The sequence below is a fragment of the Bos mutus genome, chromosome 3 (assembly GCF_027580195.1).
Source record: "Bos mutus isolate GX-2022 chromosome 3, NWIPB_WYAK_1.1, whole genome shotgun sequence".
Taxonomy (NCBI): domain Eukaryota; kingdom Metazoa; phylum Chordata; class Mammalia; order Artiodactyla; family Bovidae; genus Bos; species Bos mutus.
Window position 1 is genome coordinate 91,851,425 of NC_091619.1, and position 25,976 is coordinate 91,877,400.

Sequence of the window (25,976 nt, forward strand, 5' to 3'; positions counted from 1 at the left end):
CTTGACCTTCTGTGGACCCAGAAACAAGACGTAATGTACAATCTCTTTGACTGGCCCACTCACAAGGAGGCCCGCCTTGTGGTCCTGACCATTGCTAACACCATGGATCTGCCAGAGCGCATCATGATGAACCGGGTGTCCAGCCGACTGGTAGGGCCATTCTCGAGCTGTTCTTATAGTCCCAGAAGCTGGGCCAAGGAGTTCTGCAAAAATGAATACATAGGAATCTAAAATAGATGGGGAAAAGGAAGAAATGTTATTTCTGAAATTCTGGTAATTTCTATATTAGAATTAAATATGTCACCATTGCATGGTTTTCTGCAAATGTATCTTCTTGGGGTTCTACTACCTCTGCACTCAAACTGCACAGAGCACTAAAGGTTTAATTATTTAAAAGAAAAATTAAGTGCTTACCCCTTGGCAGGCAGTGATAGATGCATGGAATGTGGCAGTGAACAGGGCAGACCCGGTCTCTGGCCTTGTGGACCTTGTGGTTCAGGAGAAGTGAAACCAGAAGCTCAGCCGATGTTACAGAGCCAAAAATCCTCCCTCTAGCTCTAATGAGAGCACCTCTGCTCAGATCTACTAGTAAATGATTCCGGTAGAATAAAAGTTTCTTTTAAACTAAATGAAAAAATTGTTGAGAACTACTGCCCTACAGGGTCCCACCGGCCATTGTCAGTAACAAAAGGAGCAGGAAGCAGTGGTAGTCCTGGGATGAAATGTGTAAATTGTTATCTGAGACTTGGTTTGGGGGATTTGCAAGTGGCTTTCCACCAGGACTGTCCTGAGTGGGAAATCCATGAACTTGTTCCTCTGTCGCCTTGGCTCCCCAGGGTCTAACCAGGATGTGCTTCCAGCCTTATACTCACAGCCAGCTGCGGCAGATCCTATTGTCCCGACTCAGACACGTAAAGGCTTTTGAGGATGATGCCATCCAGCTGGTAGCCAGGAAGGTGAGTTGCCTTTGGGGCGCCTGTGGCCACACTGACAGTGTTTGCTGACTACCTGCCCATGTCAGGCCCTAGGCTGGGTGCTTTGGAGGTGAAGAAAAAATTAGGAAGTCCTCTAAAAACAAATTCCAGAAAATAGAAACAAAATTCTGAAAAATTCCTTAAGCTTCTTATTGTATGATTAATTATTAAAAGGTTCTGAGTATGATGGGCTTTTATATATATATATATGTGTGTGTATATATATATATACACACACGAAGATTAATTGATTCAGAGTGTTTTGTATGATTAGAAGAGCAACATAGTCAATGAGGTAGACAAACCTGGTTTGAACACTAATAGGTATGTAGCAAGTTATAGAAAAGTTACTTTAAAACTTCTGGGCTCCGGTTTTCTTCTGAAAAATGGGAATGATAATAGCTATGTCATAGGGTCATTGTGGGAATTAAATGAGACCATGTCTGTAATGTGCCTAGCAGGGTGCATGCTCTGTGGTGGGTATGACGTGTGGCATTCTCCCACTTGAGGCGCACTGGGAGAATGCCAACTGAGATTCCACTAAAGAGTTCTCCGAGGCTGCTGAGGAACAAAGCAGGTTAAACGTCTACCTGGGGCTAAACAAAAGAAACCACACGGCCACAGTATTTGAGCACCTAAAAGAATTGTAAGCTTCTGTCTAGTTTCTTGCCAGAAACAATGTGAATTCTGAATGGCTATAGCAGCAACACTTGTCTAAAACATGTGCTCAGAGCTATGCACTCTGTTAAGTATTAGGGTCAGCAGAGAGCCAGATATGGTGTTTGTCTCCAAGCTATGCTTTCCAGGAGAGAGAACCTCAAAGTTACTCTCTACCCCCTCTATTGGGTAGAGTTTCTCCACCCCTCAGCTAAGTTCAGTCGCTCAGTCGTGTCCTACTCTTTGCGAACCCAAGGACTGCAGCACGGCAGGCTTCCCTGTGCATCACCAATTCCCAGAGCTTGCTCAAACTCACGTCCATAGCATTGGTGATGCCATCCAACCATCTCATCCTCTGTGGTTCCCTTCTGCTCCTGCCTTCAGTCTTTCCCAGCATCAGGGTCTTTTCCAATGAGTCAGTTCTTTGCATCAGATAGCCAAAATATTGGAACTTCAGCATCAGTCCTTCCAACGAATATTCAGGACTGATTTCTTTTAGGATTGACTGGTTTGATCTCCTTTCTGTCCAAGGGACTCTCAAGAGTCTTCTCCAGCACCACAGTTCAAAAGCATCAATTCTACCCCTGCAGTCATACACTTTCTGAAAGTTCTTTTCCCTCCTCTGAACGGTCCTTTTATGTACCATCCTACTTATTCGAGGTTTTCTTCCTTTGACCAGGGGAGGTGGGCTGGAGTCAGGGAGGGTGGAGGTCTTCAAATTCAGTATGCAAATAGTAACTGTCTATATTTAGTAAAGGACATCCCCTTCTTGGCAACAATTGCTAGTGTTCCAGGTGGATAAACTTTCTTTCCTTGAGAATAAATTTCTGGTTTCCTGCCGTGGTATAAGTGGGATAATCTCCAGGGCAGAGAGTTTTATGGAAACAGCACAAACTACCAAGGCATAACATTTTCTCACAGAGCCCTCAGTTGCTCTCATGTTCACCCAACAGCATGAAATGGGGGGAGGCCTAGGCAAGGGTCAGCAGACTTCGTGAATGGCCAGTAGTAAATGTTTTAGGTTTTGTGGGCCATAATGGTCTGTTACCACTATTCAGTCCTGCCCTTATATTGTGAAAGCAGCCACGTAAACAAATGTGCAAAGCTGTGTTCCAATAAAACTTTATTTACAAAAACATGTGGCAGGCCATAGTTTGACTCCTAATCTAGGGCATCAGTTTCTTAACTTTCAACCAGTCCTCCTCATTTTAGACAAAGTTCCCCCTTTACCCCCAGTTCCAGTACCACTAACAATTTGTGTGTTTTGAAGATTTTTAGTGTAGCTTTAGGTTTGTTCTTGGATTCCTCACTATTGATTTAGGACAGGGCTTTCTACAGTCAGCTAAGTCAACCACTACTACCCTGCCACCTCTTTCTAACTTTCAGAATTATATTGTTTACTGCTCTCCAGTTGCTTGCTTATTTAGGGTTCTTGGTCTTTAAATACTGTTTCAGAAGGCTTCAAATTTGGCTGCTGTTTTTACCCAAAACTCTTGCCTGTAATTTCAAACCTCTTTTTTGTTCCTTAACATAAAAAGAAACATACCTATATTGTTTATCTTGTAGTTATGATATCTGATGTCTTTGTGAGTTTACTTCTATTACTTCTATAAACAAAGCCATGTCTATATGGCCTTGTTTCCTTGTTTTTTTTGTGTTTTGCTCCTTAGAGCTTTATCTGGAAGTTGACGGAGGCCTGGGTTGAACTTGAATTCATTTAGTTCGTTTTGTGCTTCTGTCAGTTACCAAGGGGCACTGCCAACTGGGGCCATTTTTAAACAAAATTCTCCACTGAGGGTTTTTAGGAGACACAACATAAATTCGGGCTGCAGATCCACATGAGGGCTTGTAGTTGCAAAGAGTTGCCTTACACTCCCCCCTAATACCAAAGTCACACAGGCCATTTTTCTTGCCATCCCTTCTGAATGAAGAGTCACTCACCCTCATACTGGGGGTGTAGTGTCTGGACCCCAAGTTTATGCAAGGTCTTCTCAGATTCCATGTTTGGTGGCCCCAGCTTTTTCTTTTGACTCCCTCACACCAGCAGCAGTCAAAAAGAGTGCTTATGGTCACCAAGACTCATGCCCTTGGAGGGGGAACTGCTTTGGGTGTTTTCTTGCTTCCCAGGGTCCCCTGCCCACTCTGATTCTAGGCCTCTGCAGCAGCCCTTGAGTCCCTGCTATTATCCACTGTATGGAGCTACTTCACATGAAGGAAGGAGGAAAGATAGGGAGGAAACACCCATAGGACATCCTCACCAGCTGAATATGGAAAAGTAGAAGGAGGGAATAATATACACTGCTGTTCGTATTTCTGTCTGGGGTCACTGGAAAAGTGACCCCAAAGTATTTTGAATGTCTCATAGTTGAATTTTGAAAACAGAAATAGAAAACATATAAAAACTCCTATAATCCCACTTCCCAGAAATAACTCTTTTTAATGTCCTAATTTGGTGTATGTGTGTATACCTATATAGTTTGCGATTCTGTTTTTTAATCTTATCACTTTGTTTTTGATTTGTTTCAATATTTATTTGTTTATTTGGTGGTGCTGCCTCTTCGTTGTAGTGCACAGGATCTTTACTTGCAACATGTGAACACTTAGCTATGGCATGTGGGATCTAGTTCCGCAACCAGAGGTGGAACCCCGGGCTCCCTGCATTGGGACCACAGAGTTTTAGCCACTGGACCACCAGAGAAATCCCTGCAGTTTGCTTTTTGAGACCTGATGTTGTATAAATTTTGGAAGAAAATAGTTTTTTGGGGATACCATCAGACAGGATGTCATTGCCTGCAGTGGTTGTTAGGCAAATGACAGCATTGCTGGAAAGCACTGGGAATATAGAAACAGGTCCCTGCAGACAGTGCTGAGTCCAAGAGTTCCCTCAGTGCAATTTAAAATGCAAGGCTTCCCCTGGAGGGGGCCCAGGAGCCCCTCGGCCCCAGTGCACATGGAAGGGCAGGCACAGAAGTACAGCTGCTGGAACGGGGGCTGGTCTGATGCATCGAATCACGGCTTCCTCTGGGTCCTCCAGTTTCATGGCTTCATTCCCTCTTGATTCTGGTTCATTTAGCCATTGGCCAGGTGGTTTCCAAAACTGACCACGTGCTATGAGCCTCAGGCTGTGGCAAAATAGGCTCCACTTTGGTCTCTTGGCTTTTTCTCTTTATGCAAGGAAGAGACCCTTCTTTTTCCAGATGGTTCAATAATAATCTTGGGCCAAGGGTCTCTTCTTATAGATTTCTTCATTTCTCTATTATTAAATACAGCTGAGAATTTCTGCCTTTTCCATTCTGGAATTATCTGTAAAGCCAAGACAAAGGTGTGGACTCAGGGAAGAGTTCCAGATACAGTATGATAATTTACAGTGTAACTAGGCTCCTACCACGTTCCCGGCAAGGGCTAAGTACTTAATTTCAGGCTTAAGTCCATTTGTCTTTATTGAATTTGTTGCAGTTTTGCTTCTGTTCCATGCCCAAGAGGTATGTGGGATCTTAACTCCCTGACCAGGGATCAAACACTCAGCCCATGCATCGGAAGGTGAAGTCGTAACCACTGAACCACCAGGAAAGTCCCCCTACCTTCCTTTTTAGCTGAACACAGAATCAGTTGGTTTTTCTCATGGACTGAGATGACAAGGGGATCTCAAGGAATAAAATATTGCCTCTTGTAGGTCGCAGCCCTCTCTGGAGATGCACGACGCTGCCTGGACATTTGTAGGCGTGCGACAGAGATCTGTGAGTTCTCCTGCCAGAAGCCCGACTCCCCTGGCCTGGTTACTACAGCCCATTTACTAGAAGCCATAGATGAGATGTTTTCATCATCATATATCACTGCCATCAAGTAAGACCCTTCTGCCTCCCGACTCTCAACCTCCCTCGGAGGACCACTGAAGAGGGCCATGGAAGCATGTTTTCCTTTCAAAGCTTTTACTCATTCAACCTACATTTACTGACAATGCTGTTCTTTTTCTTAAGGGGCATAGTCTAGTCAGAGAGACAGAAATGTAATCCTAGTATGATATATTGAGTTACACTATAGGTGTTTATGAAGTAAAGTGCTGTGGAAATATGATTCAAGTAGCTATTCTCTGACTTTGAATGATGTACTCAGCCATGTAATGGGAGTGCTGGTACATGTCCAGATATACTTGCTGTGTTCCCACACTTCCAAAGTGGTATTTTTCATATCATTTTGAGACTTTGGTGGGGCGGGGAGGGGAATCCTTGCCAAATAATATAGGAACACAGGAGGAGACAGTTCCAAGTTTTTTCCTGTCTCTTCTCTAAAGACACAGAATATCTTTGACTTTTGTCCAGGTTGGTGGTACAGGAAGTCCCCTACATACAAATGAGTTCCGTTCTGAGAGTGCGTTCATAAGTCCAACGAAGTTAGCCTAGGTACCCAACTAACACAATTGGCTATACAGTACTGTACTGTAATAGGTTTATAATATTTTCATGTAAGTAATACATAAAAAACAACAACACAAAAGAAGGAAAACATTTTTTCATCTTATGAAAGTATACAGTGTAGCTCAACACCTGGCATACGGGAGCTGGCAACCAGGGAACAGGCAGGAAGACTTACTGACTGGAGCGGGGAGAGGCGGTGGGGGACGGTAGAGCTAAAGGATCATCAGCAATAGGAGATGGAGGGCACGCTGCCACTTCACTCACCCTGAGGTTGACGGCACAGGTTCTGGTTCCTTGCTGGAACCAGATGTACGTTCGTATCTTTGAAGGTTCACATGTAGGGGACTTACTGTGCAGCCACTTCGGAGAATTCACATTTCCTCATTTTCTTTAAGAAATTCCTCCATTCTGGAACAGAGCTTCCTGAGAGCCATCCTTGCAGAGTTCCGTCGATCAGGACTGGAGGAAGCAACATTTCAACAGGTGATTGATCTGTTTTTCAAAAACCCTAGATTTTGGTCTGGTGCCTTTAAAATATGTGGGAATATCAAACCAGCTCATTTTTATTGAGCCTGGTATATTGAAAATAAAATAAAACCATATTGAATTGCCTGAGAAGAGACCTACAGCAAATGATTTCTGCATATGAGATTGAAGCTTTACTATGTGCCAGATACTTCTATGCAAGTCGGAGATTCACAGATGAACAAAAGTTACTGCCCCGATACAGTTTATGGTATGGTGGGAGGCATGGCTCTTAGAACAAGCCTTGTTTAAAAACAAATCACAAAGACCAGTCCAAATGCTCTGAGCATAATTTCAATTATCTCAAGTAAAGGAATCATCAGGGCTCCTGCCTTAATGAGCCGGGGGCCTCCTACTTATGCTACACCTGTCATGTCTCTGCACCTGGCCCCACTAGAGTCAAGTTCAGTAGGGTCTTCATACCCCGCTGATTCTGCCAAGCCCATTCCCTTGGCTGTGGTTTCGATGGATAGTAGGTAGAGACAGTGAGAATCTCTTTCATCCATTCATGTGAGTCACTAATTAGATGACAAGGCATTTTGGCTATCTTAAGAGAGTAAATGGCAGTCACTCCTGCCATTTACCGGTGCTTCATTGAATTTCTTCAGTTTGACATTCAGAGCACTGGGCAGAAATAACATCGTGTCAACACCTGCCTCAGGCCCTCGCTGTGCTTTGTTTTAATTAAACAGTTGATTCCCCTGGTCTGCACCAGTTCTAAGTTGGCTGCTGGGCACTGGCGGAGGCAAGGTATGTTTGAAACTGGTGCGCATAGGTACTGGGCTGCCTTTGAAGATGAATTACCAAAGATGTTTGAGTGTATACCCAGCAGTTTGTATGTCTGTGTGTATGAGTATGTTTTAGATAAATAGAGAAGTCAGGAGAACATTTCCTTCCAGCTTTTCTTCATTTATTTATGTTTGGCTGCTCTGGGTCTTCGTTGCCACTCTCGGGTTTTCTCTTGCAGCGAGCAGGGGCTACTCTTTGTTGCGGGGCTCGGGCTCCTCATTGTGGCAGCTTCTTCTGCTGCAGAGCACAGGCTCTCGGTCTGCAGGCTCAGCAGTTGTGGTGCCTGGGCTTAGCTGCCCTGAGGCATGGGGAATCTTTCTGAACCAGGGATCGAACCCGTGTCCCCTGCGTTGGCAGGTGGGCTCTTTCTGAACCGCCAGGAAGTCCTGAATTCTGTTTTTAAATATTTAGTTACTAATCATGTTTTGCCTGTTACTGGTTTTCTAAAGCCTGAGACAGCTCTTCTGCAGAGTGTCCTGTATTCTCTCTGGACTTTTGACTTTTCCAAGGGTCATACCTGGGCACCTGCTCACTGTTTCTGCCAAGGAAAAATGCCCGTATAGCAAAATTTGACTTGAATTATGACACTCTCAACTGGAACCATCAGCCCCTGGAGATGAGGACTGTTTGTACAGCTGTGACAGTTACTAGGCATTTCATATCTATTAACTCATGAGGAATGTCATATATTTATTAGATAAAACTGAAGCTTAAAAAGTGAAATAACTGGCCCAGTTTGCTTATTTAGGTAATTGGTAGAACCAGGGTTCAGACCTGCTATTTTCTGATCCTGAGGCCAGTACTACATTCTGTCCCTGTCTTTTCAACCCAGTGGGCCACCCCTTGGTTCCCTTCTGGGGTCCTGAGTATCCTGGAAAAGAAGTGTCTCAGTTTCCCCAAAGAAATAATGATTGGATACAGGACTACCCTTATGACTAGCTGACCTCAAGTTTGCTTTTTGTTTCTAGGTATACATTCAGCACGTGGCGCTGTGCAGGATGGAGGGCCTCCCGTACCCCACCATGTCGGAGACAATGGCGGTGTGCTCTCGCCTGGGCGCGTGCCGTCTCCTCCTTGTGGAGCCTAGCAGGAATGACGTGCTCCGTCGGGTGCGGCTCAACGTCAGCCAGGATGATGTGCTGTATGCTCTGAAAGAGGAGTGAAGGGCTTCACAAGGAAGGACTGTGATCTGTTTTTAAGAAGCCCTATTTCCTTTTTCTAAGCACATGGAATCATTGTAGCAAAGTGTGGAAATGGCTGTCATGTATTTTGGGATTTTCCATTAAATCATTTACTTTTTCCGGGGTGTTTGGGAAGTTTTACAGTCATCATAAATATCAAATTATAAAACCACACACTGTCCTTCCTACAGTAGGCCCTCTCTCTGGCTTTTATTTCTGTTGGTAGCCCTGCCATTTATTTAATGGTAACATAGCATGTATATAAATACATGCACACAGTTACTGTATCTATATAAAATAGTTCCAGGAGAGTAAGGAATTAGCTATATTGGTTGCCTCTGAGATGGCTACCTTCAGGGTTAGAGGAAGACTTTCACTGTATGTCATTATGTTTCTTATAACTTTTGAACAATGTGAGCGTAACATACTTAGTGTATAAAAAAGAACTGTTGGAAATAATATCAGTAATAAATAATCCCTGCTGCTGCTGCTGCTGCTGCTAAGTCGCTTCAGTCATGTCCGACTCTGTGCAACCCCATGGACTGCAGCCTACCAGGCTTCTCCATCCATGGGATTCTCCAGGCAATAACACTGGAGTGGGTTGCCATTTCCTTCTCCAATGTATGAAAGTGGAAAGTGAAAGTGAAGTCGCTCAGTCATGTCCAACTCTTAGCGACCCCATGGACTGCACCCTACCAGGCTCCTCCACCCATGGGATTTTCCAGGCAACAGTACTGGAGTGGGGTGCCATTGCCCTCTCCCTAAATAATCTCTAGCAACAAATAACTAGAAAATGGAATTTTTAAAAAGGTACCATCTATCATAAAAAAATCTTTAAAAATTACTTAGATGGCCTAAAAAATTAAGGAACCTAGGAATAAATCATTAATAATAAAGAGATAATTAATCTCAATTAATCTAAATATAAATAAATTCCAATTAAAATCTTGGTAGGGTTTTTTGTATAACTTTGCAAGTTAACTCTGATAAACCAACAACTGAACAAACTGACATCTAAAAGCCTCATGTCAGGTCCTGAGGAAAACACATCATCCGTGTCATAGTCCTGCCAGAAACCTACTGCTAAAAAGAAATATCAGGTAAATCAAAACTTACCTAATAAAAAGAGCTAAACAGCTAAGTAAATGTAAGGACTTTGGGTCATGGATTTAAGACATTTAATACAGTTATAAGCATTATTATGGACTATATTCATATTAGGTAATAGGATTATGTAAATGTCAAGTTTTATGTGTGTGACAAATTATTGTGGTTGTGTAGAAGAACGTCCTCATTCTGAGGAGAATCATGATAAGGCACTGAGTGAAATATAACATCTGCAACTAATAGACATGCATATATTTAAAACTGCATGTAATGGACTAAGGGTCAGTATCAGAATAAAGTATTTTACAATAAGAAAAAGGGGAAATGGGTAAATAAGGCATCCACAGAATAAGAAATATGAATGGCCGACAAATTAGAAACGTAGTAAAAGATGCCTGCAAGTCAAAACACGTTTGTATCTATTAAAACATCTTTCCATGGTGATATGGAACAATTAGAACCCAAATGGGAGAAGGCAATGGCACCCCACACCAGTACTCTCGCCTAGAAAATCCCATGGACGGAGGAGCCTGGTAGGCTGCAGTCCATGGGGTCGCTAAGAGTCGGACACGACTGAGCGACTTCACTTTCACTTTTACGCATTGGAGAAGGAAATGGCAACCCACTCCAGTGTTCTTGCCTGGAGAATCCCAGGGACGAGGGACCCTGGTGGGCTGCTGTCTATGGGGTCACACAGAGTCGGACACGACTGAAGTGACTTAGCAGCAGCAGAACCCAAATGCCTCTTTGATACAAGTGTGAACTAGGACAACCGCATTGGGGATGATTTGGTAATATTTAGTCTATAAAATCCTATTAGCCAGCAGTTCCACTGCTAGAAATACACCCTAGAGAAACATACACAAGGAATGTATAAGAACACCCATAGCACTGTAATGGCAAGCCATTAGAAAAATGAATTATTTTCATACTATGAGATATCATACAGAAATGAAAAGTAAGATCAATGGATGAAGCTTAAAACCAAGGTTGAGTATAAAAAGGAGTTAAGGAAAAATATGTGCAGGCAGTGATAAGGATACAATGTTAAAGCTAGCAAAACATATTACAGTATGTCTACTAGCAATAGTAATGCTCAGGAATAATAAACTCCAAAATTAGGAGAGTGGGTATCTGTTTGGGAAAGGGTTGCAACATGAGAGGTGGACGGGTGGCTTCAACTATATTTCTCAAACTTAAGTGCCCATGTATTTAACTCACACAAGAAATAGAAACCGTTGAGTACCTACTATGTACCATGCACTGCTCTAGATATAACTTAAAACACAAAAACTTCTTTTAAGTAGCTTGCATTCTAGTGAATGTTAAATATTGTCCATTTTTTAATGTCTTAAATATTTCATTGTAAAATATTTTCAAATTTAATGAAATATGGGAGTGAAATTTCCACTTTATTTACTTCTAACACTTTTTTTCTTGGCTACCCCGTGTGGCTTGTGGGATCTCACTGCGGAGGGCCCAGGTTTGGTGCAGCAACCAAGATCCCACAAGCCACACGGGGTAGCCAAGAAAAAAAGTGTTAGTCTTAACCTCTGAACTGCGAGGGGGGATTCCCTGAAATTTCCATTTTAAAACAATAAAGATGGGGAATTCCCTGATGGTTCAGTGCTTAAGACTGACTGCACTTCCATTGCAGCGGTACCCTGATCAAGAAACTAAGATCCTGCATGCCAAACGGTATGCCAATTAAAGCTGGGTTTTTAAAAATATAAAATAGTAAAGACTGTCTCTTCCTCGGAGAAACCACCAAAAAGAAGTAAGGACGGGAAGATAATTCAGAAGTTTAGGAAACAGGCAAGAGGAAACGATTTGCAAGGTTCCAGGTGGTAATTTCTCTCCCCCACCCACCCATACATTGCATTGGCTTGCAGGGTAGGAGAGTAAGAACTTGGTATTAAACTGTCTGAAGTGACTTTATAAAGAGGTGCGATGAGTACTGCCTCTCATATATTAAAGATTAAACCCGCCTTCTGATTAGAAAAGGTACCTTTAGATGCTGCAAGATTAAGAGGAATCTGTGAGCTTCTGTCCCTAGAGACTCAAATTATAAAGGACACTGAAAGAGATGGTAAGGCAGAGAAATCACTCCTATAGGGCGGCGGCCGCAACCACTCTCCCCGCCTCGCCGACAGGGGCGAGATGTGGACTTGAAGCTAGATAGGTGAGAGAGCACCCAAGCAACCTTGGAATGGGAGTGACGGAGGAAGGTTGGCGGGAAACCTGTAAATGGGCTAGTACAGACGGCGAGGCTGCTGTATTTGCTCCAGATGAGGAACAACGTGGAACGGCCCAAAGACCCTCCCAGAGAACTTCGCGTTACCTGCCCGAAGGCGCCTGCGCGCTGAGAACTCCACCCTTGGAGTCACCTGTAGGAGCGCCACGCCCGCCTCGCCTTGCGCATGCGTGATACGCGCCGCACCGGCCGTGGAGTCACGTGTTAGGGCGCGAGGCGTCTCCCGCCGGGGCGCTTCCTGTCACGGCTGCCTTGGCGGCCCGGGGGCCGCGGGAGGCCTGGGCGGTACCGGGAGGGAGAAGGCCCGGGTCGGTATCGGATCCGCCGCGAGGTATGCCGCGAACCCGCCCTCTGGCGAGGGAAGAGGAGGGGACGGCGGGGGAGATGGAGGCGGCAGGGCAGGGCTGGGCAGGGCGGCGCGTCCTGCCGCGGGAGTGGGGTTCCCGGCTTCGCCTCCCCTGCGCACTCCCTGCCCTCCTCTCTCCAGAGCCTGCGTCTGGGTCCAGCACCACTGCTCCCAGTCGGGTGCCCCCGGAGCCGCAGACTTGGCGGGTCTCGCCGACCCACTCACTTCGTGTCCCCCGTTCAGTTGACCACCCGCCGTACACCCAAGCCACTGAAATCTGATGCCTTGGAGTCACTCTGAGCGCCTCCTCCAGTGGGCGCACAGCCAGTTAATCTCCGAGTCCTGCTGGTGGTACCCCTCTAACTCTGGAATCGGTCCACTTCTCTCCCTCCCCAACACGGCCCCCACGGTCCCTCAGCCTCTCCCCTTTTCGCCGGGACCGATTCACGATCCTCGGTGTCGAGACGGCTTCCAGCCTGCGTTCTCCCTCCTTCCGTCCTTTCTGCAGCCAGGGGGCATGTTTCTGAATCGCCGACTTCATCCCCTCAAGTCCTTTGCCTTCAGAACCGTGCCCAAACTGCTTTAGGCTTCAGAGTTTTTCTCATTTGCCCCTTGCTAACATTTTCAGCTTCGCTTGTCTCACACTGTATGCCGCACTAATCCCAGTTTAGTTTCCCTGTGCAAGTCAAGCTATTGTCACCTCAGAACCATTATCAGGTTGTTCGCTATGTTTGGAATCCTGTTCCCCTTCCTCCCCTTTAACATGTTCGTGACTCAGCACAGGCATCACCTTCTCCAAGAAGCCTTTTCTCTCTCTGCTGGATAAGGGCCGGCCCTGGGCAGGCGCGGCGCCTGGCACATCCCTGTTTGGGTTTTGTCCAGTGGTGAGGGGCTCTCCACCTTGTGAATGTTCGTTGAGAGCTGAGGGTATGTCACATTCACTCCTGCCCTCCGGGTGCCTAGCACAAGGTCTCATATAGTAGGTCCAGTGAATGGTTGTGAGACCTCGGAGAGAACTAGAATACCAAGTCAGATTTCTCCAGAGCAGAACTGTCCAGTAGAACTTGGTGCAGTAATGAAAATGTTCATTATTTGTGCTGGCCCATGGTAGCCACTAACTGAGGGACAGAAACTTTAACTTGATTAAATTTAAGTATCAGCAGCCACATAGGGCAACCATGCTTAACAGCACAGTTTTAGAGCCTTTCTGAATCCTGCCAAGCTTTACACCCTCCTTGTACCTGGAGTTAATGTCCCTGATCTGCCTTCTTAGGCCACTCACCACTCAACCTCTTGGGTTTAATCCAGATTAAATCAGTTCAGTGACTTTTGATTGTGTCCACTCTCCCCTCTTAACGGTATTACTAGGTGGTCCCCTCCCTTCCATCTTCTCTGTTGCTTGCTTCAGTGCTGTACTTCCAGCTTAGGTATTTCAGCCTTGGATGTTAAGCGTATTAAGCATTGACTTCTTTCTCTGAATTGGGAGTTTACTAACCACACCTGTTGGAGGGCCGGGCTTGTAAGCTACTCCAGTCTGAGTTTCTTCCACTCCCCACTAGACAGGTATCCAGGCTGCCAAGATGCCAGGGCCAAGACCTCGGAAGGGCCCTCAGGCCAGTGGCCAGGGTGTGGCAGCTGCCAAGCAGGTATGGATATAGTCTCCTTCACGTTCACTTCTGAGTCAGTCTGAGGATAAGGGTCTCTGACAATTTGGGCAAACTGGATCACCTTTGTGGTTTCCTTGTTAAGTCTAGTGACTTTGAGCCATGCCTCCTGAAGCTGGCAGAACCCATGGAGACCCTCTGGACCAGCCCCTGCCACACACATGTGGAAGCTAAGGCCTGAACCCTCTTGTGTTTCAACCCAGGCTTCCTTCTACAATGGCCATCTCCATGTGAACGACCCAGAGAGTTCAGGAACCACCAAAATTTGGGGTGTTTTCATTGGATCTGCCTGCTCACTTTCTCCCTTTATTTCTTTCGGGCCCAAATTTGAGACTTCTTAGCCTATTGTTACTGTCTTAAAAGAAGCAGGTAAGGGTGGTGGTAGGATAAAGGGCATAGACTCAAGTCACAAGACCTCATTTATTTTATTTATTTTTAAAATTTTTTGGCTGCACCTTGTGGCATGTTATTATAGTTTCCTGACCAGGGATCACACCTACTCCCCTTGAAGTAGAAGCACGGAGTCTTAATCATTGAACAGCCAGGGAAATCCCTTAAGATCTTATTTTAAATTCTAACCCTGCCACACTTACAGGGCTGTCTCAGTTTCATCTGAACATGGAGATAAAAATAGGACCCACTTTAGGTAGTATGCTGCTGCTAAGTCACTTCAGTCGTGTCCAACTCTGTGTGACCCCATAGACGGCAGCCCACCAGGCTCCCCCATCCCTAGGATTCTCCAGGCAAGAACACTGGAGTGGGTTGCCATTTCCTTCTCCAGTGCATGAAAGTGAAAAGTGAAAGTAAAGTTGCTCGGTCGTGCCCGACTCTTCGCGACCCCATGGACTGCAGCCCACCAGGCTCCTCTGTCCATGGGATTTTCCAGGCAAGAGTACTGGCGTGGGTTGCCATTGCCTTCTCCAAGTCAAACTCATAGACAGAGAGTAGAGTAGTGGTTACCCTGGGGGTGGGAGGAGGAGCAATGAAATTGTTTAATGGGTGTAGAGTTTCAGTTTTGCAAGATGGTGATAATAGTTATGCAACAGTGTGAATGTATTTAATGCCACTGAACTCTACACTTAAAAATGGTTAAGATGGTAATTTTCATGTTACATGTGTTTTACCACAATTTAAAAGGAAATAGGATCTACCTCAGGATTTTGAAGATTAACTAAGATAGTCACGTAGGCTGCCAGGTACCCTGCCTGGCAGCTGGTTCTGTTATTGTTAGTAGTAGTAATGGCAGTGTGATCTTATTGGGTCCTTTGTAGAGTCTCCAGGGAGATAAGTGTCCCAGGGAAGGCTGTAGTTTCCCTTTCTGCACATTAGGCCCCACAGGGAGCCGCTTGGCTCCTGTGGATTGACTCCTGGGCCAGTCTCTACTCTCTCCTCATTGTATGGTTCATAGAAACCTTCTCTGCTCTCAGCTCGGGCTCTTCGTGGAGTTCAGCCCCGAGGACGTGCTGCTGGGGGTGGAGGAGGCTGAAGACGACGGGGACTTGGAGGCAGAGTTGCTGGCCCTCACTGGGGAAGCAGGGACCACAGGCAGGAAACCAGCACCCAAGGGGCAGGGTGAGTTTGCCACAGTTGGTGCTGGGACCAGGTGGGCTCAGGCAGGTGGTTGGACAGGCCTTTGTTCACAGCTACGGGGAGCCGCCCAGATCACCTGGTCCTTCTGGTATTCCTGTCCCTTCTGCAGCATTCCCTTTGAGAGGCCATCTTGTTCTGCTCACTTGCCTGTGTGTTGTATGTGGGGAGCTCACTCCTTCCTGGGTTGCATCCTCTCCCTTTGGACAGTTGGAGTCTCTGAGCCTGGTATAGGCTAGGGACTCAGCACAGACTGAATCGGTCACACAATGAGTGCGCAGAAATTGTATCAAATGAACAAATAAGTGGTATCTTCCTGCCCAGCTTGAAGAGGACAGAGACCTGAAGCCTTGTGGGGGAGGCCAGAGGGAACCAGGAGCCCTCAGAGAAAGCCATCTCCCATCCCACATGTCCCTGAGCCAAGGGCAAGGAGAGGACCCTGAAGGGACTGACTGGTCTGGGAGAACCATAGCCATCACTTCTCTCTCAGTGCAAACCTGCTTTGGGTTTGATGAGCCTGGGTTTGAATCTTGGCTCTGCTATTTCCTAAGATTGCAATGTTAGGAAAATTAATAAAGTTCTCAGTTTATTCATATGTAAAATGGGGATAATATTACTTTTGGGGCGGGGGGAGTGGTACCTGTGCTGCACGGCATATCTGATCTTAATTCCCTGGCTGGATCCTCAGACGTGAAAGTGCAGAGTTCTAACCACTGGACTGCCAGGGAATTCCTAGTATTCCCTATTTTGTGGAATCATTGGGAAGCTCAGATGTTAAAAATCTTCATGTATGAAAGGTGGCTAGGGGGAACGGATGGCTATGTCTGTGAATAACTGCCATAGTAAAAGGGCTGAGAAGGCAATAGCCTGATGCCAGTTGGAGGGCCTAGAAAAGTTTCCCTGCGGAGGTGGGACTGTGGCTGTGGAAGGAAGCTACCTGGGTGTATCTGCCAGTGCAGTGGACTGAAGACCATCCTCTACTCCTCGGGAACCTTTTCTGTTGCTCTGACCCTCTGTGACCCTCTTCCCCCAGCCCCCCTGCCTATGGCCCACATCGAGAAGTTGGCAGCAGACTGCATGCAGGATGTGGAAGAAGAGGAAGAGGAGGAAGGGCTGGAGGAGGATGCAGACTTGCTGGTGCGTCTGCCAGGCTGGTGTCGGGGGCTCTGCGGTCAAGCTGTGGAGGAGGCCTGGGTCTGTCCCTCTTGTGCTGATGTTGAGCCAGTGCCTTGCCTTTCCTGGGCCCTTGTCCTGACATCTGAGCTCTGTACTTGGGGATTCTCAGTTCCAGAGGCTTCACTGTTTTGGGGGCTGTCCCTGATCAGATTGGAAGGATGTAGGAGTGTTCTGGTAAAGGGGATTTTCAGGCACAGTGAGTGATGCTTGGAAATACAGCTGGAGGAGTGTCCTTTATTCTCAGGTCCTGTTGTGGGTATGATCATGAGGCTCCCAACTCTTGGGATCTGTGTCTCCCCAGACGGAGCTGCAGGAGGTCCTGGGTACAGATGAGGAGGCTGGGGCCCTGGATGGTGATGAGACAGCCAGCCTGGGTGGCCCTGAGGAGGAGAAGGAACAGGAAAACGTTGAACCTCTGGTGCAAGCAGCTCTCTTGACAGCTCCAGTCCCCGCAGCTCAGGTAGGTTCTGGAGGTCTCCAGTGTGCCTTTGGCTGTGTCCTCTGTGCCTATATGCCCGTGTAGAACACATGTGGAGCACAGCTTGTCTAGGAACGCTGCAGTAATAACCCTTTCCAGCACCCTCCTCCAGCAGCTGCCCCAAGCCGAGACTGAGCACGAGAAACTCCTTGGTGGCTGCCGGCCTGAAAGGCCTCTCTGTTCTCCCATACCACCCCCCACAGCCATTTCCCGGCCTCCACAGATTGTCTGGACCTCTGTGTCTGCCTCTGACATGGCCTCTGACCTCTCCATTGAGTCTTTGTCCCCCACCTTGAGGCTTTTAGGCCCTCCTTCTCCTTGAATCCAGGTGCTTCGTGTTCTGGGGCAGCTTCCTTGCAAGGAGGGAGTGGCAGGGGCCTAGCCCTGGAGTGGCCAGGCCCTGAACTGAAGTATTCACAGGCTGGAGGGCCCCGGGGGCTGCAGGCCCTGCTGGAGGATCGGATCCGCAACTACCAGGAGGCCGCGGCCAGTGCTAAGGAGGCAGGTGAAGCGGCCAAAGCCAGGCGCTGTGAGCGAGGCCTGAAGGTGCGTTGGGCTCGGCTGGGCACCAGTGCTGGGAGGAGTGAGGCTGAGGGTAGTGAAGGGTGAAGCACCAGAGGAGCTTGGTCCAGCAGAGGGGAAGCCACTCCACCAGAATGTGGAGGTGAAGGACCCCTGGCCTGTCTGAGCAGGCTGCAGTCCATGGTGGCTGGCTAGGTTTCTGGTTCTTTTCTCTCTCAGACACTGGAGTCCCAGCTGGCTGCTGTGAGGAAAGGCAAAAAGATCAGTGAGGATGAGATCCCGCCTCCAGTGGCCTTGGGCAGGAGGCCCCTGGTCCTCCAGGAAACAACTAACAGGAGCCCTGAAGCAGAACCCCCAGCTGCCCCCTCCGTGGAGCCAGGTATCTGGAGACAGTCAGGTCCTGGCCTAGTTCCCAAGGTCAGGGCCCGTGGCCTGCCTCCCCATCCTGCCGTTGTCTGTGGCCATCAGTCACAACTTCCGTAAGACATTCTCGGGCTGGCCAGACCTGGAGGCACTGGAAACCTTCTTTGACCTTGATATTTTCTTTTGTTTCTCCATAGATAACCCCTCCCAGCCTGAGACAAGCCTCTTGGGCAGCCCTGGTATTTCTGCCCCACCCGACTCAGACCTGGACCCACGGGCCCTGCTGTTGGCCCGGCAGAGAGAGTACAAAGTGGCTGCTCTGAATGCCAAGCGGGCTGGAGACCTAGACCGTGCCCGAGAGCTCATGAGGGTTGGGAAGGTATGGCATCGGGTTCGGAGGCCCTGTGTCCAGCCCCTCATTTCACAGCTGTGAGCGGTGACCCGGCCAAGCTTCAGTGAGACTGGTCTGCGGGGGCTTTTCAGCCCAGATCCTTGGGGTTCCCTGGCTTATGTTCCCGCCTTGTTCCTACCACAGAGATTTGCTGCTGTCCTGGAGGCCCTGGAGAAGGGGCAGCCTGTGGACCTGAGTGCCATGCCCCCATCACCAGAGGGTCAGTATCAGGGTGGTGGGGGCAGCCTGCTCAGGCTAGGGCTGGGGCTGGCCAAGCACGCCTACCCATACCTACACCTGTGCTCTGGATTCCCCAGACCTGAAGCCCCTTCCACAGGCTTCCCAAGCCCCCACAGCGCCCTCAGATGCACCCCCGGCAGTGGAGCGAATGCACCCAGTGATGGCCTCTGACATCCCAGCAGCCCCGGGTAGGCCTGGGGACACTGTGGAGTGGGGACCTGGGGGGAGGCAGGCAGAGCTAATACTGTCTCCTTTCTCCTTTCAAGTGGCCCCTGCTGAGCCACAGACAGTGCTGGATGCCCTGCAGCAGAGGCTGAACAAGTACCGCGAGGCAGGCACCCAAGCGCGGGGCAGTGGGGATGAGCGCAAGGCCCGGATGCACGAGCGCATTGCCAAGGTGGGCTACAGCCTGCCTCCTTGACCAGCTGCTGTCCGTCTGCTCCCTGGTCTTTGAGTCTTCATCTTGTCTGTGTGTCTCTGGAGCTCTTGCTGTCTCAGGGCTCTCCTTCCTCCTGGGGCTGCTGTCTTCATCTTCCTCTTCCTGCCTCTTGCCTGAGTGGAGCCTATGACCGCTGCCCACCATAGGTCCCTCCCTCCCTTCTCTTGCAGCAATATCAAGATGCCATTCGAGCCCACCGGGCGGGACGGAAAGTTGACTTTGCCGAGTTACCTGTTCCTCCAGGTAAGTGGGGTTTGGCCTGGGGGCTCATGAGGTTTTTTCTCTGAGCAGGATGGAGGGGAGGGAGAAATGATTTCTCACACATCAGCCTCTACCCTGGGGGAACTACCCATCCCAGCCATGCCCAGGAAGACCCCAGTAGGACCCACAGCAGCCTGATGCATCCTCAAGGCTCCCTGAACCCTCTCCCAGTGTCTCTCTCCTGCAGGATTCCCCCCTATACCTGGCCTGGAGCCCACCGTGGCTACTGAGGAGGATATGATGGCAGCTACTTTAGCAGCTGCCCAGAAACTGGCCTCCGCAGAAGATACAGCCCCAGTAGAGGAAGAGGAGGATAACAACAAGGTTTGGCTGAGGGCTCACGACTCCAGGGACTGGTAGGGGGAAACAGCCGATGAGGGGTAAACCCAGACATTGGTGTCCGTACTAACAAGCCCAGCAAGGTAGATATTTTTGCTTTTATTTTATAGAGGAAAATACTTGGGCCAGGGCACCCAGCTGGTAATTAACAGAGCTGGATTCAGACCAAGGTCTTTCTGACTTCAGAGCCCAGTTCAGTCCCCTTTCCCCTCCTCTCTCACATTGGGAGGTTAGTGCAGAGAACTTTTGAGACTTCTGGTTCTAAGATTCTCTAGGGTCCATGAGAGAAAGCCATTCATCTCAGGTCACACAGAGAGTAGTACAGTGTTACAAAGAGAGCCTGAGTCAGGGAGCTGCCATGGCCAGGGTGGGGAACAGAACCCCTGTGACAGCCTCCTGGGCACCTGCAGGATGAGCCCCCAGCCCAGGCCCCAGTGGCCAAGAAGCCAGCACAGCCTCTCGCCCCTTCTTCGCGGTCCCTGCCTGAGCCCAAGACCTCGAGTTCTAAGGAGGTGCTGAGTCCATCTGGTGAGTTGGGGAGAAGAGGGATGGAGGAGGGAAGGCTGTAGTGAGAGGCGGTGTGGCTCTCACCTGTGTCCCCTCCCTCCAGCACGAGAGCAGCTGGCCCTGCTGGAGGCACGGAAACTGCAGTACCAGCGGGCAGCCCTACAGGCCAAGCGTGGCCGAGACCTGGAGCAGGCCAAAGCCCATCTGCGGGTGGCCAAATCCCTCGAGGCTCAGATCACCCAGGTGCGAGCTGGCCGCCCTGTGGACCTCTCCAAGGTGAGTGTCGCCTGGTTAAGCAGCAGGACTTCTCGGGCAGAGAGGTGGGTGGCAGTCTTGATGAGCAGGACTGTGAACAAGGTTGCTTGGAGGAGGGGGGACTTCAATAGGATGTGATGACAGCTGAGAACTCTTTTGCTTATATGTCTCCCTGTCCCATGACCTCAAGAGAGCCCCGGGGGCCCGCCTGTGGTGAGAGGTGACCAGGCCGGGCAAGGCCAGTGAAAAACAGAGCATTACACTGGGATAGGATGGCAGGCAATGAGTTCCCATCACTTGAGGCTGCTGAAAGCTGGAGAAACATTTAGTTTAGATTTCTGGTCTGTTTGGCTCAGTAGAGGAGTAATTTGACTCTTGAGGGCCCCTGAGGGGCCTTGTGACCTGGACAGGTACCTTCACCCTTAACGGATGAGGAGAGTGACTTCATCCTGATCCACCATGAGGACCTGCGACTCTCTCAGAAGGCTGAGGAGGTGTATGCCCAGCTACAGAAAATGCTTCTGGAGCAACATGAGGTCAGTCCTCCCCTTGCAGTGCCCATAGCCTCTTCTTGGCGAAAGGCAAGATAGGGTTCCGATTCTAGCTCTTCACCTTACTGGCTTGTGAGATCTTGGGTAAGGAATTTCTCTTCTCTAAACCACATTTTCCTTATCTGTAAAATAGGATGATTACTACCCCTCTTGCCAGGCTATGAATTTCAAACAACAGAGTGGAGGGGGAATTACCTTGAAGATGGGAGAAAGACATGTTTGAGGAGTATTTGTATATTTCGGTGTATCTATCTGAATGGCTGCCTGCAAGTCTGGTTGCTAAAGTGATGAGGATTGGGTCATTTATTTTTCTGGAGTTGAGCTGTAGGAGTTGCTTGTATATTTTTTAGATTAGTTGTTTGTCGGTTGCTTCATTTGCTATTATTTTCTCCCATTCTGAAGGCTGTCTTTTCACCTTGCTAATAGTTTCCTTTGATGTGCAGAAGCTTTTAAGTTTAATTAGGTCCCATTTGTTTATTTTTGCTTTTATTTCCAATATTCTGGGAGGTGGGTCATAGAGGATCCTGCTGTGATGTATGTCAGAGAGTGTTTTGCCTATGTTCTCCTCTAGGAGTTTTATAGTTTCTGGTCTTACGTTGAGATCTTTAATCCATTTTGAGTTTATTTTTTTTGTATATGGTGTTAGAAAGTGTTCTAGTTTCATTCTTTTACAAGTGGTTGACCAGATTTCCCAGCACCACTTGTTAAAGAGATTGTCTTTAATCCATTGTATATTCTTGCCTCCTTTGTCAAAGATAAGGTGTCCATATGTGCATGGATTTATCTCTGGGCTTTCTATTTTGTTCCATTGATCTATATTTCTGTCTTTGTGCCAGTACCATACTGTCTTGATAACTGTGGCTTTGTAGTAGAGCCTGAAGTCAGGTAGGTTGATTCCTCCAGTTCCATTTTTCTTTCTCAAGATCGCTTTGGCTATTCGAGGTTTTTTGTATTTCCATACAAATTGTGAAATTATTTGTTCTAGCTCTGTGAAGAATACTGTTGGTAGCTTGATAGGGATTGCATTGAATCTATAAATTGCTTTGGGTAGTATACTCATTTTCACTATATTGATTCTTCCAATCCATGAACATGGTATATTTCTCCATCTATTAGTGTCCTCTTTGATTTCTTTCACCAGTGTTTTATAGTTTTTCTATATATAGGTCTTTAGTTTCTTTAGGTAGATATATTCCTAAGTATTTTATTCTTTTCGTTGCAATGGTGAATGGAATTGTTTCCTTAATTTCTCTGTTTTCTCATTATTAGTGTATAGGAATGCAAGGGATTTCTGTGTGTTGATTTTATATCCTGCAACTTTACTATAATCATTGATTAGTTCTAGTAATTTTCTGGTGGAGTCTTTAGGGTTTTCTATGTAGAGGATCATGTCATCTGCAAATAGTGAGAGTTTTACTTCTTCTTTTCCAATTTGGATTCCTTTTATTTCTTTTTCTGCTCTGACTGCTGTGGGCCAGCAATGGGCCACAGATCTAAATAGACATTTAGACCCAAAATGGGCCAAAGATCTAAATAGACATTTCTCCAAAGAAGACATACAGATGGCTAACAAACACATGAAAAGATGCTCAACATCACTCATTATCAGAGAAATGCAAATCAAAACCACTATGAGATACCATTTCACACCAGTCAGAATGGCTGCGATCCAAAAGTCTACAAATAATAAATGCTGGAGAGGGTGTGGAGAAAAGGGAACCCTCTTACACTGTTGGTGGGAATGCAAACTAGTACAGCCACTATGGAGAACAGTGTGGCGATTCCTTAAAAAACTGGAAATAGAACTGCCTTATGATCCAGCAATCCCACTGCTGGGCATACACACTGAGGAAACCAGAAGGGAAAGAGACACGTGTACCCCAATGTTCATCGCAGCACTGTTTATAATAGCCAGGACATGGAAGCAACCTAGATGTCCATCAGCAGATGAATGGATAAGAAAGCTGTGGTACATATACACAATGGAGTATTACTCAGCCATTAAAAAGAATACATTTGAATCAGTTCTAATGAGGTGGGTGAAACTGGAGCCTATTATACAGAGTGAAGTAAGCCAGAAGGAAAAACACCAATACAGTATACTAACGGATATATATGGAATTTAGAAAGATGGTAATGATAACCCTGTATACGAGACAGCAAAAGAGACACTGATCTATAGAACAGGCTTATGGACTCTAGGAGAGGGAGAGGGTGGGAAGATTTGGGAGAATGGCATTGAAACATGTGAAATGTCATGTATGAAACGAGATGCCAGTCCAGGTTCAATGCACGATGCTGGATGCTTGGGGCTGGTGCACTGGGACGACCCAGAGGGATGGTATGGGGAGGGAGGAGGGAGGAGGGTTCAGGATGGGGAACACATGAGAAATAAAGGAATAAAAAATTAAAAAAAAAATAAAAAATAAAGTGATGAGGAAGAAGAGGAATGTGCTAAGGGAATTTGGGGGAATGGCTATCCCCAGTCGAGGAAACAGCAAAAACTTAGTGCAGTGGGACTTGGGAACAGTGACCTTGGGTTATTATGTTGGAGAAGGAGAGGGGGAGGCTACAGAAGGTTGGGGCTTTCAGAAGTCAGGCCTTGAAGGCCAACTTAGCTGGGTCCTGTTCTGGACCCCGGAGTCACTCTGAACCCCCGTTTTCAGAAGTGTCTGCTGTTCTCCAAGCAGTTCATGCACCAGGGCAACGTGGCCGAGACCACACGGTAAGTGCAGGGCTGGGCCAGAGCTGTGGTAGGAAGCAGGAAGTGAGCGCTGCTGTGCTGACGTGCACACCTTTTCCTGTCAGGTTTGAGAAGCTTGCTCAAGACCGCAAGCAGCAGCTTGAGATCCTGCAGCTGGCCCAGGCTCAAGGCCTGGACCCTCCCAGCCACCACTTTGAGCTGAAGACATTCCAGACTGTGAGGTGCCAAAGCCTGAGGGAGACCGTGGCTCCATGCAGAACTGGGCAAGAGGCTGGGAGCCAGGGGTGGAGACTTGGGCCCCTTGAGTGAGGCTGCTCAGGCTTGGCCCTGACATAGGCCCTGGGGCTGGAGAGGGGCAGGACGTGGTGCCTGCTCGTGAGGAGGGGCTCGGAGCTGTGTGGTCGCTGGGGCAGGAGCCCTGTACTAGGGTCACAGACCGAAGCCTTCACTCCAGCTCTGCTGCTCAGACTCAGACAGGTTTTGCCTCCCTGGGCCCACCCTCCTCTTGGCCGCCACCCAGCTGGATAGGCAGGCATTGGAAGAAGGAACCTTTTCCCACTGCTCTCCTTCACTTTGCTTTCCTTGCTTCCTGGCTCTAGGATCTTTGCAGAACTCAACAGCACAGAAATGCATCTGATTGTTGTCCGGGGAATGAACCTCCCAGCCCCTCCAGGTAGCCCTGGGGCCACCCCTGCTCTCTTGTCCAGACACTCCAGCCCTGGCCAGTAGGAGGCACTGGCTCTCCCTCTGCGTCAAGTGCTGGGGCTCCTGGCTACTCCCTGTGACCCTGACTCGTCCTCCTCCTTCCTAGGGGTGACCCCTGACGACTTGGATGCTTTTGTGCGGTTTGAGTTCCACTACCCTAATTCGGTGAGGTTCCAGTAGCAGTAGGGTCCTGTGAGCTCCATCTTCCCTTCCAAGGCCCTGTGCTCTTTTTCTCCCCATCCCTTGGTCTCATCCCCTTTAGGGGTCCCTTCCCTCAGCACTGATGTAAACCAGAGCTCCTGGGCCTGTATCTCTGTTTTTTTCAAGCTGTCCTGACTTCTCTCTTCTCACTGCTTCAGGACCAGGCTCAAAAAAACAAAACAGCTGTGGTGAAAAACACAAACTCTCCAGGTGAGGACCTACAGGAGGGCTGCTTCCTCCTCCCCTCCCCCTCTGATACCTGTGTGCAGCACTTGTGTCCAGAGTACTTTCAGATCTATTATCTTACTTGGTCTACTTATCTTGGGAGATGAAGGCAGGTATTACTACTACTTCTCGAATGTAGTTGGGGAAGCTGAAGCTCAGAGAGGTAAAGGGATTTGGCTAGGGCCTTAAAGCAAAGAGGTGGTGGAAATGGGACTTGAGGCCAGGAATCCTGACTCCCATTTTGATATGATCTGCATCTAACAACTGTCCAGGTGAACTTCAAAGCCAGGATTTGGATGCTCTACCTCCCTCTGGTGGCAGTGGCTGTGAATTGCAGGCAGAAAGACGGAGTGGAGGCAAGTGGGCCAGTTTCCACGTGGTCAGGAGATCCCTGTGAGCCAAGTCCCTCCTTCTTCTTTTCCTCTTGCAGAATTTGATCAACTCTTCAAACTAAATATCAACCGAAACCACCGGGGCTTCAGGAGAGTGATTCAAAACAAAGGAATCAAGTTTGAAATCTTCCACAAAGGGTGAGGGCCCATTGCTCACACGGCCAAGGGGCTGGGAGGAAGGATTGGCTTCTCTTGGTGCCGCTGCCCCCGCTTCAGTTTTCTTGTGCTGGTTTTAGCCAGCTCATTTCTGCTGTCCTTGCCCAGTCCAGTCCTCTGCTGACTCTTGGCTTTCCAGATCCTTCTTCAGAAGTGACAAGCTGGTTGGCACAGCCCACCTGAAACTGGAGCGGCTGGAGAATGAGTGTGAGATCAGAGAGATTGTGGAGGTAAGATGGGCAAACCGGAGGACTTGGCCAGCAAAGGGCAGCATTCTCTGAGTATCAGTCCCTGTCGTAGGTTTTTGATGCCTGTAAAAATATCCCTAAGTGTGCTGTAGAGTATGTGCTATTCCCATTTCACAAATGATGAAATACAGAGGGTCTGAGAAAAGTTCATTGTGTCAGAAAGGAAGTAGCTATATTCTTTCCATAATACTCTGAGCTGTTCATGCTCCCTTGAGGGGCCTGGTCGTGGCTGTCAGTGTGGCACACACAAATTCCTAGGTATCTGGGAGCAGGTTTTGGTTGAGTCAGTTGTGGCAACATGATGAAGCAGAAAAAACTCTGGAC

General features: G+C 48.0%; 2 protein-coding genes and 1 long non-coding RNA gene across 6 annotated transcripts in view; 2 read left to right on the forward strand and 1 right to left on the reverse strand.

Annotated features, from left to right (window-relative positions):
* Positions 1-8,892, forward strand: part of ORC1 (origin recognition complex subunit 1) — a 37,394-nt gene extending 28,502 nt beyond the window's left edge. Inside the window, exons 14-18 of one of the 2 annotated variants that reach the window (XM_070368063.1) lie at positions 1-150; positions 837-956; positions 5,305-5,474; positions 6,442-6,529; positions 8,329-8,892. In XM_070368063.1, the coding sequence (XP_070224164.1) occupies positions 1-150; positions 837-956; positions 5,305-5,474; positions 6,442-6,529; positions 8,329-8,523 (723 nt within the window). In that variant the 3' untranslated portion in view covers positions 8,524-8,892. The remainder of the gene's footprint in view (positions 151-836; positions 957-5,304; positions 5,475-6,441; positions 6,530-8,328) is intronic. The other variant, XM_070368062.1, reaches the window with a different exon arrangement.
* LOC138987249 (uncharacterized) lies at positions 102-12,113 on the reverse strand. 2 transcript variants are annotated; one of them, XR_011463721.1, is made up of 4 exons: positions 11,990-12,113; positions 6,397-6,505; positions 1,948-4,934; positions 102-227 (listed from the first exon to the last, which is right to left on the reverse strand). It is a non-coding gene; the product is annotated as an uncharacterized lncRNA (long non-coding RNA). The 2 variants fall into 2 exon arrangements; XR_011463720.1 differs by having other exon boundaries at positions 6,311-6,505.
* CC2D1B (coiled-coil and C2 domain containing 1B) overlaps positions 12,095-25,976 on the forward strand; it is a 21,814-nt gene continuing 7,932 nt past the window's right edge. Inside the window, exons 1-23 of one of the 2 annotated variants that reach the window (XM_070368065.1) lie at positions 12,095-12,233; positions 13,808-13,894; positions 15,340-15,484; positions 16,533-16,636; positions 16,977-17,135; positions 17,574-17,699; positions 17,895-18,054; positions 18,236-18,417; positions 18,574-18,649; positions 18,747-18,857; positions 18,936-19,066; positions 19,279-19,351; positions 19,557-19,693; positions 20,119-20,236; positions 20,319-20,491; positions 20,881-21,006; positions 23,688-23,746; positions 23,830-23,946; positions 24,325-24,398; positions 24,537-24,595; positions 24,790-24,841; positions 25,287-25,386; positions 25,544-25,634. In XM_070368065.1, coding sequence (XP_070224166.1) covers positions 13,829-13,894; positions 15,340-15,484; positions 16,533-16,636; positions 16,977-17,135; positions 17,574-17,699; positions 17,895-18,054; positions 18,236-18,417; positions 18,574-18,649; positions 18,747-18,857; positions 18,936-19,066; positions 19,279-19,351; positions 19,557-19,693; positions 20,119-20,236; positions 20,319-20,491; positions 20,881-21,006; positions 23,688-23,746; positions 23,830-23,946; positions 24,325-24,398; positions 24,537-24,595; positions 24,790-24,841; positions 25,287-25,386; positions 25,544-25,634 — 2,439 coding nt within the window. In that variant the 5' untranslated portion in view covers positions 12,095-12,233; positions 13,808-13,828. The remainder of the gene's footprint in view (positions 12,234-13,807; positions 13,895-15,339; positions 15,485-16,532; positions 16,637-16,976; positions 17,136-17,573; positions 17,700-17,894; positions 18,055-18,235; positions 18,418-18,573; positions 18,650-18,746; positions 18,858-18,935; positions 19,067-19,278; positions 19,352-19,556; positions 19,694-20,118; positions 20,237-20,318; positions 20,492-20,880; positions 21,007-23,687; positions 23,747-23,829; positions 23,947-24,324; positions 24,399-24,536; positions 24,596-24,789; positions 24,842-25,286; positions 25,387-25,543; positions 25,635-25,976) is intronic. The other variant, XM_070368064.1, reaches the window with a different exon arrangement.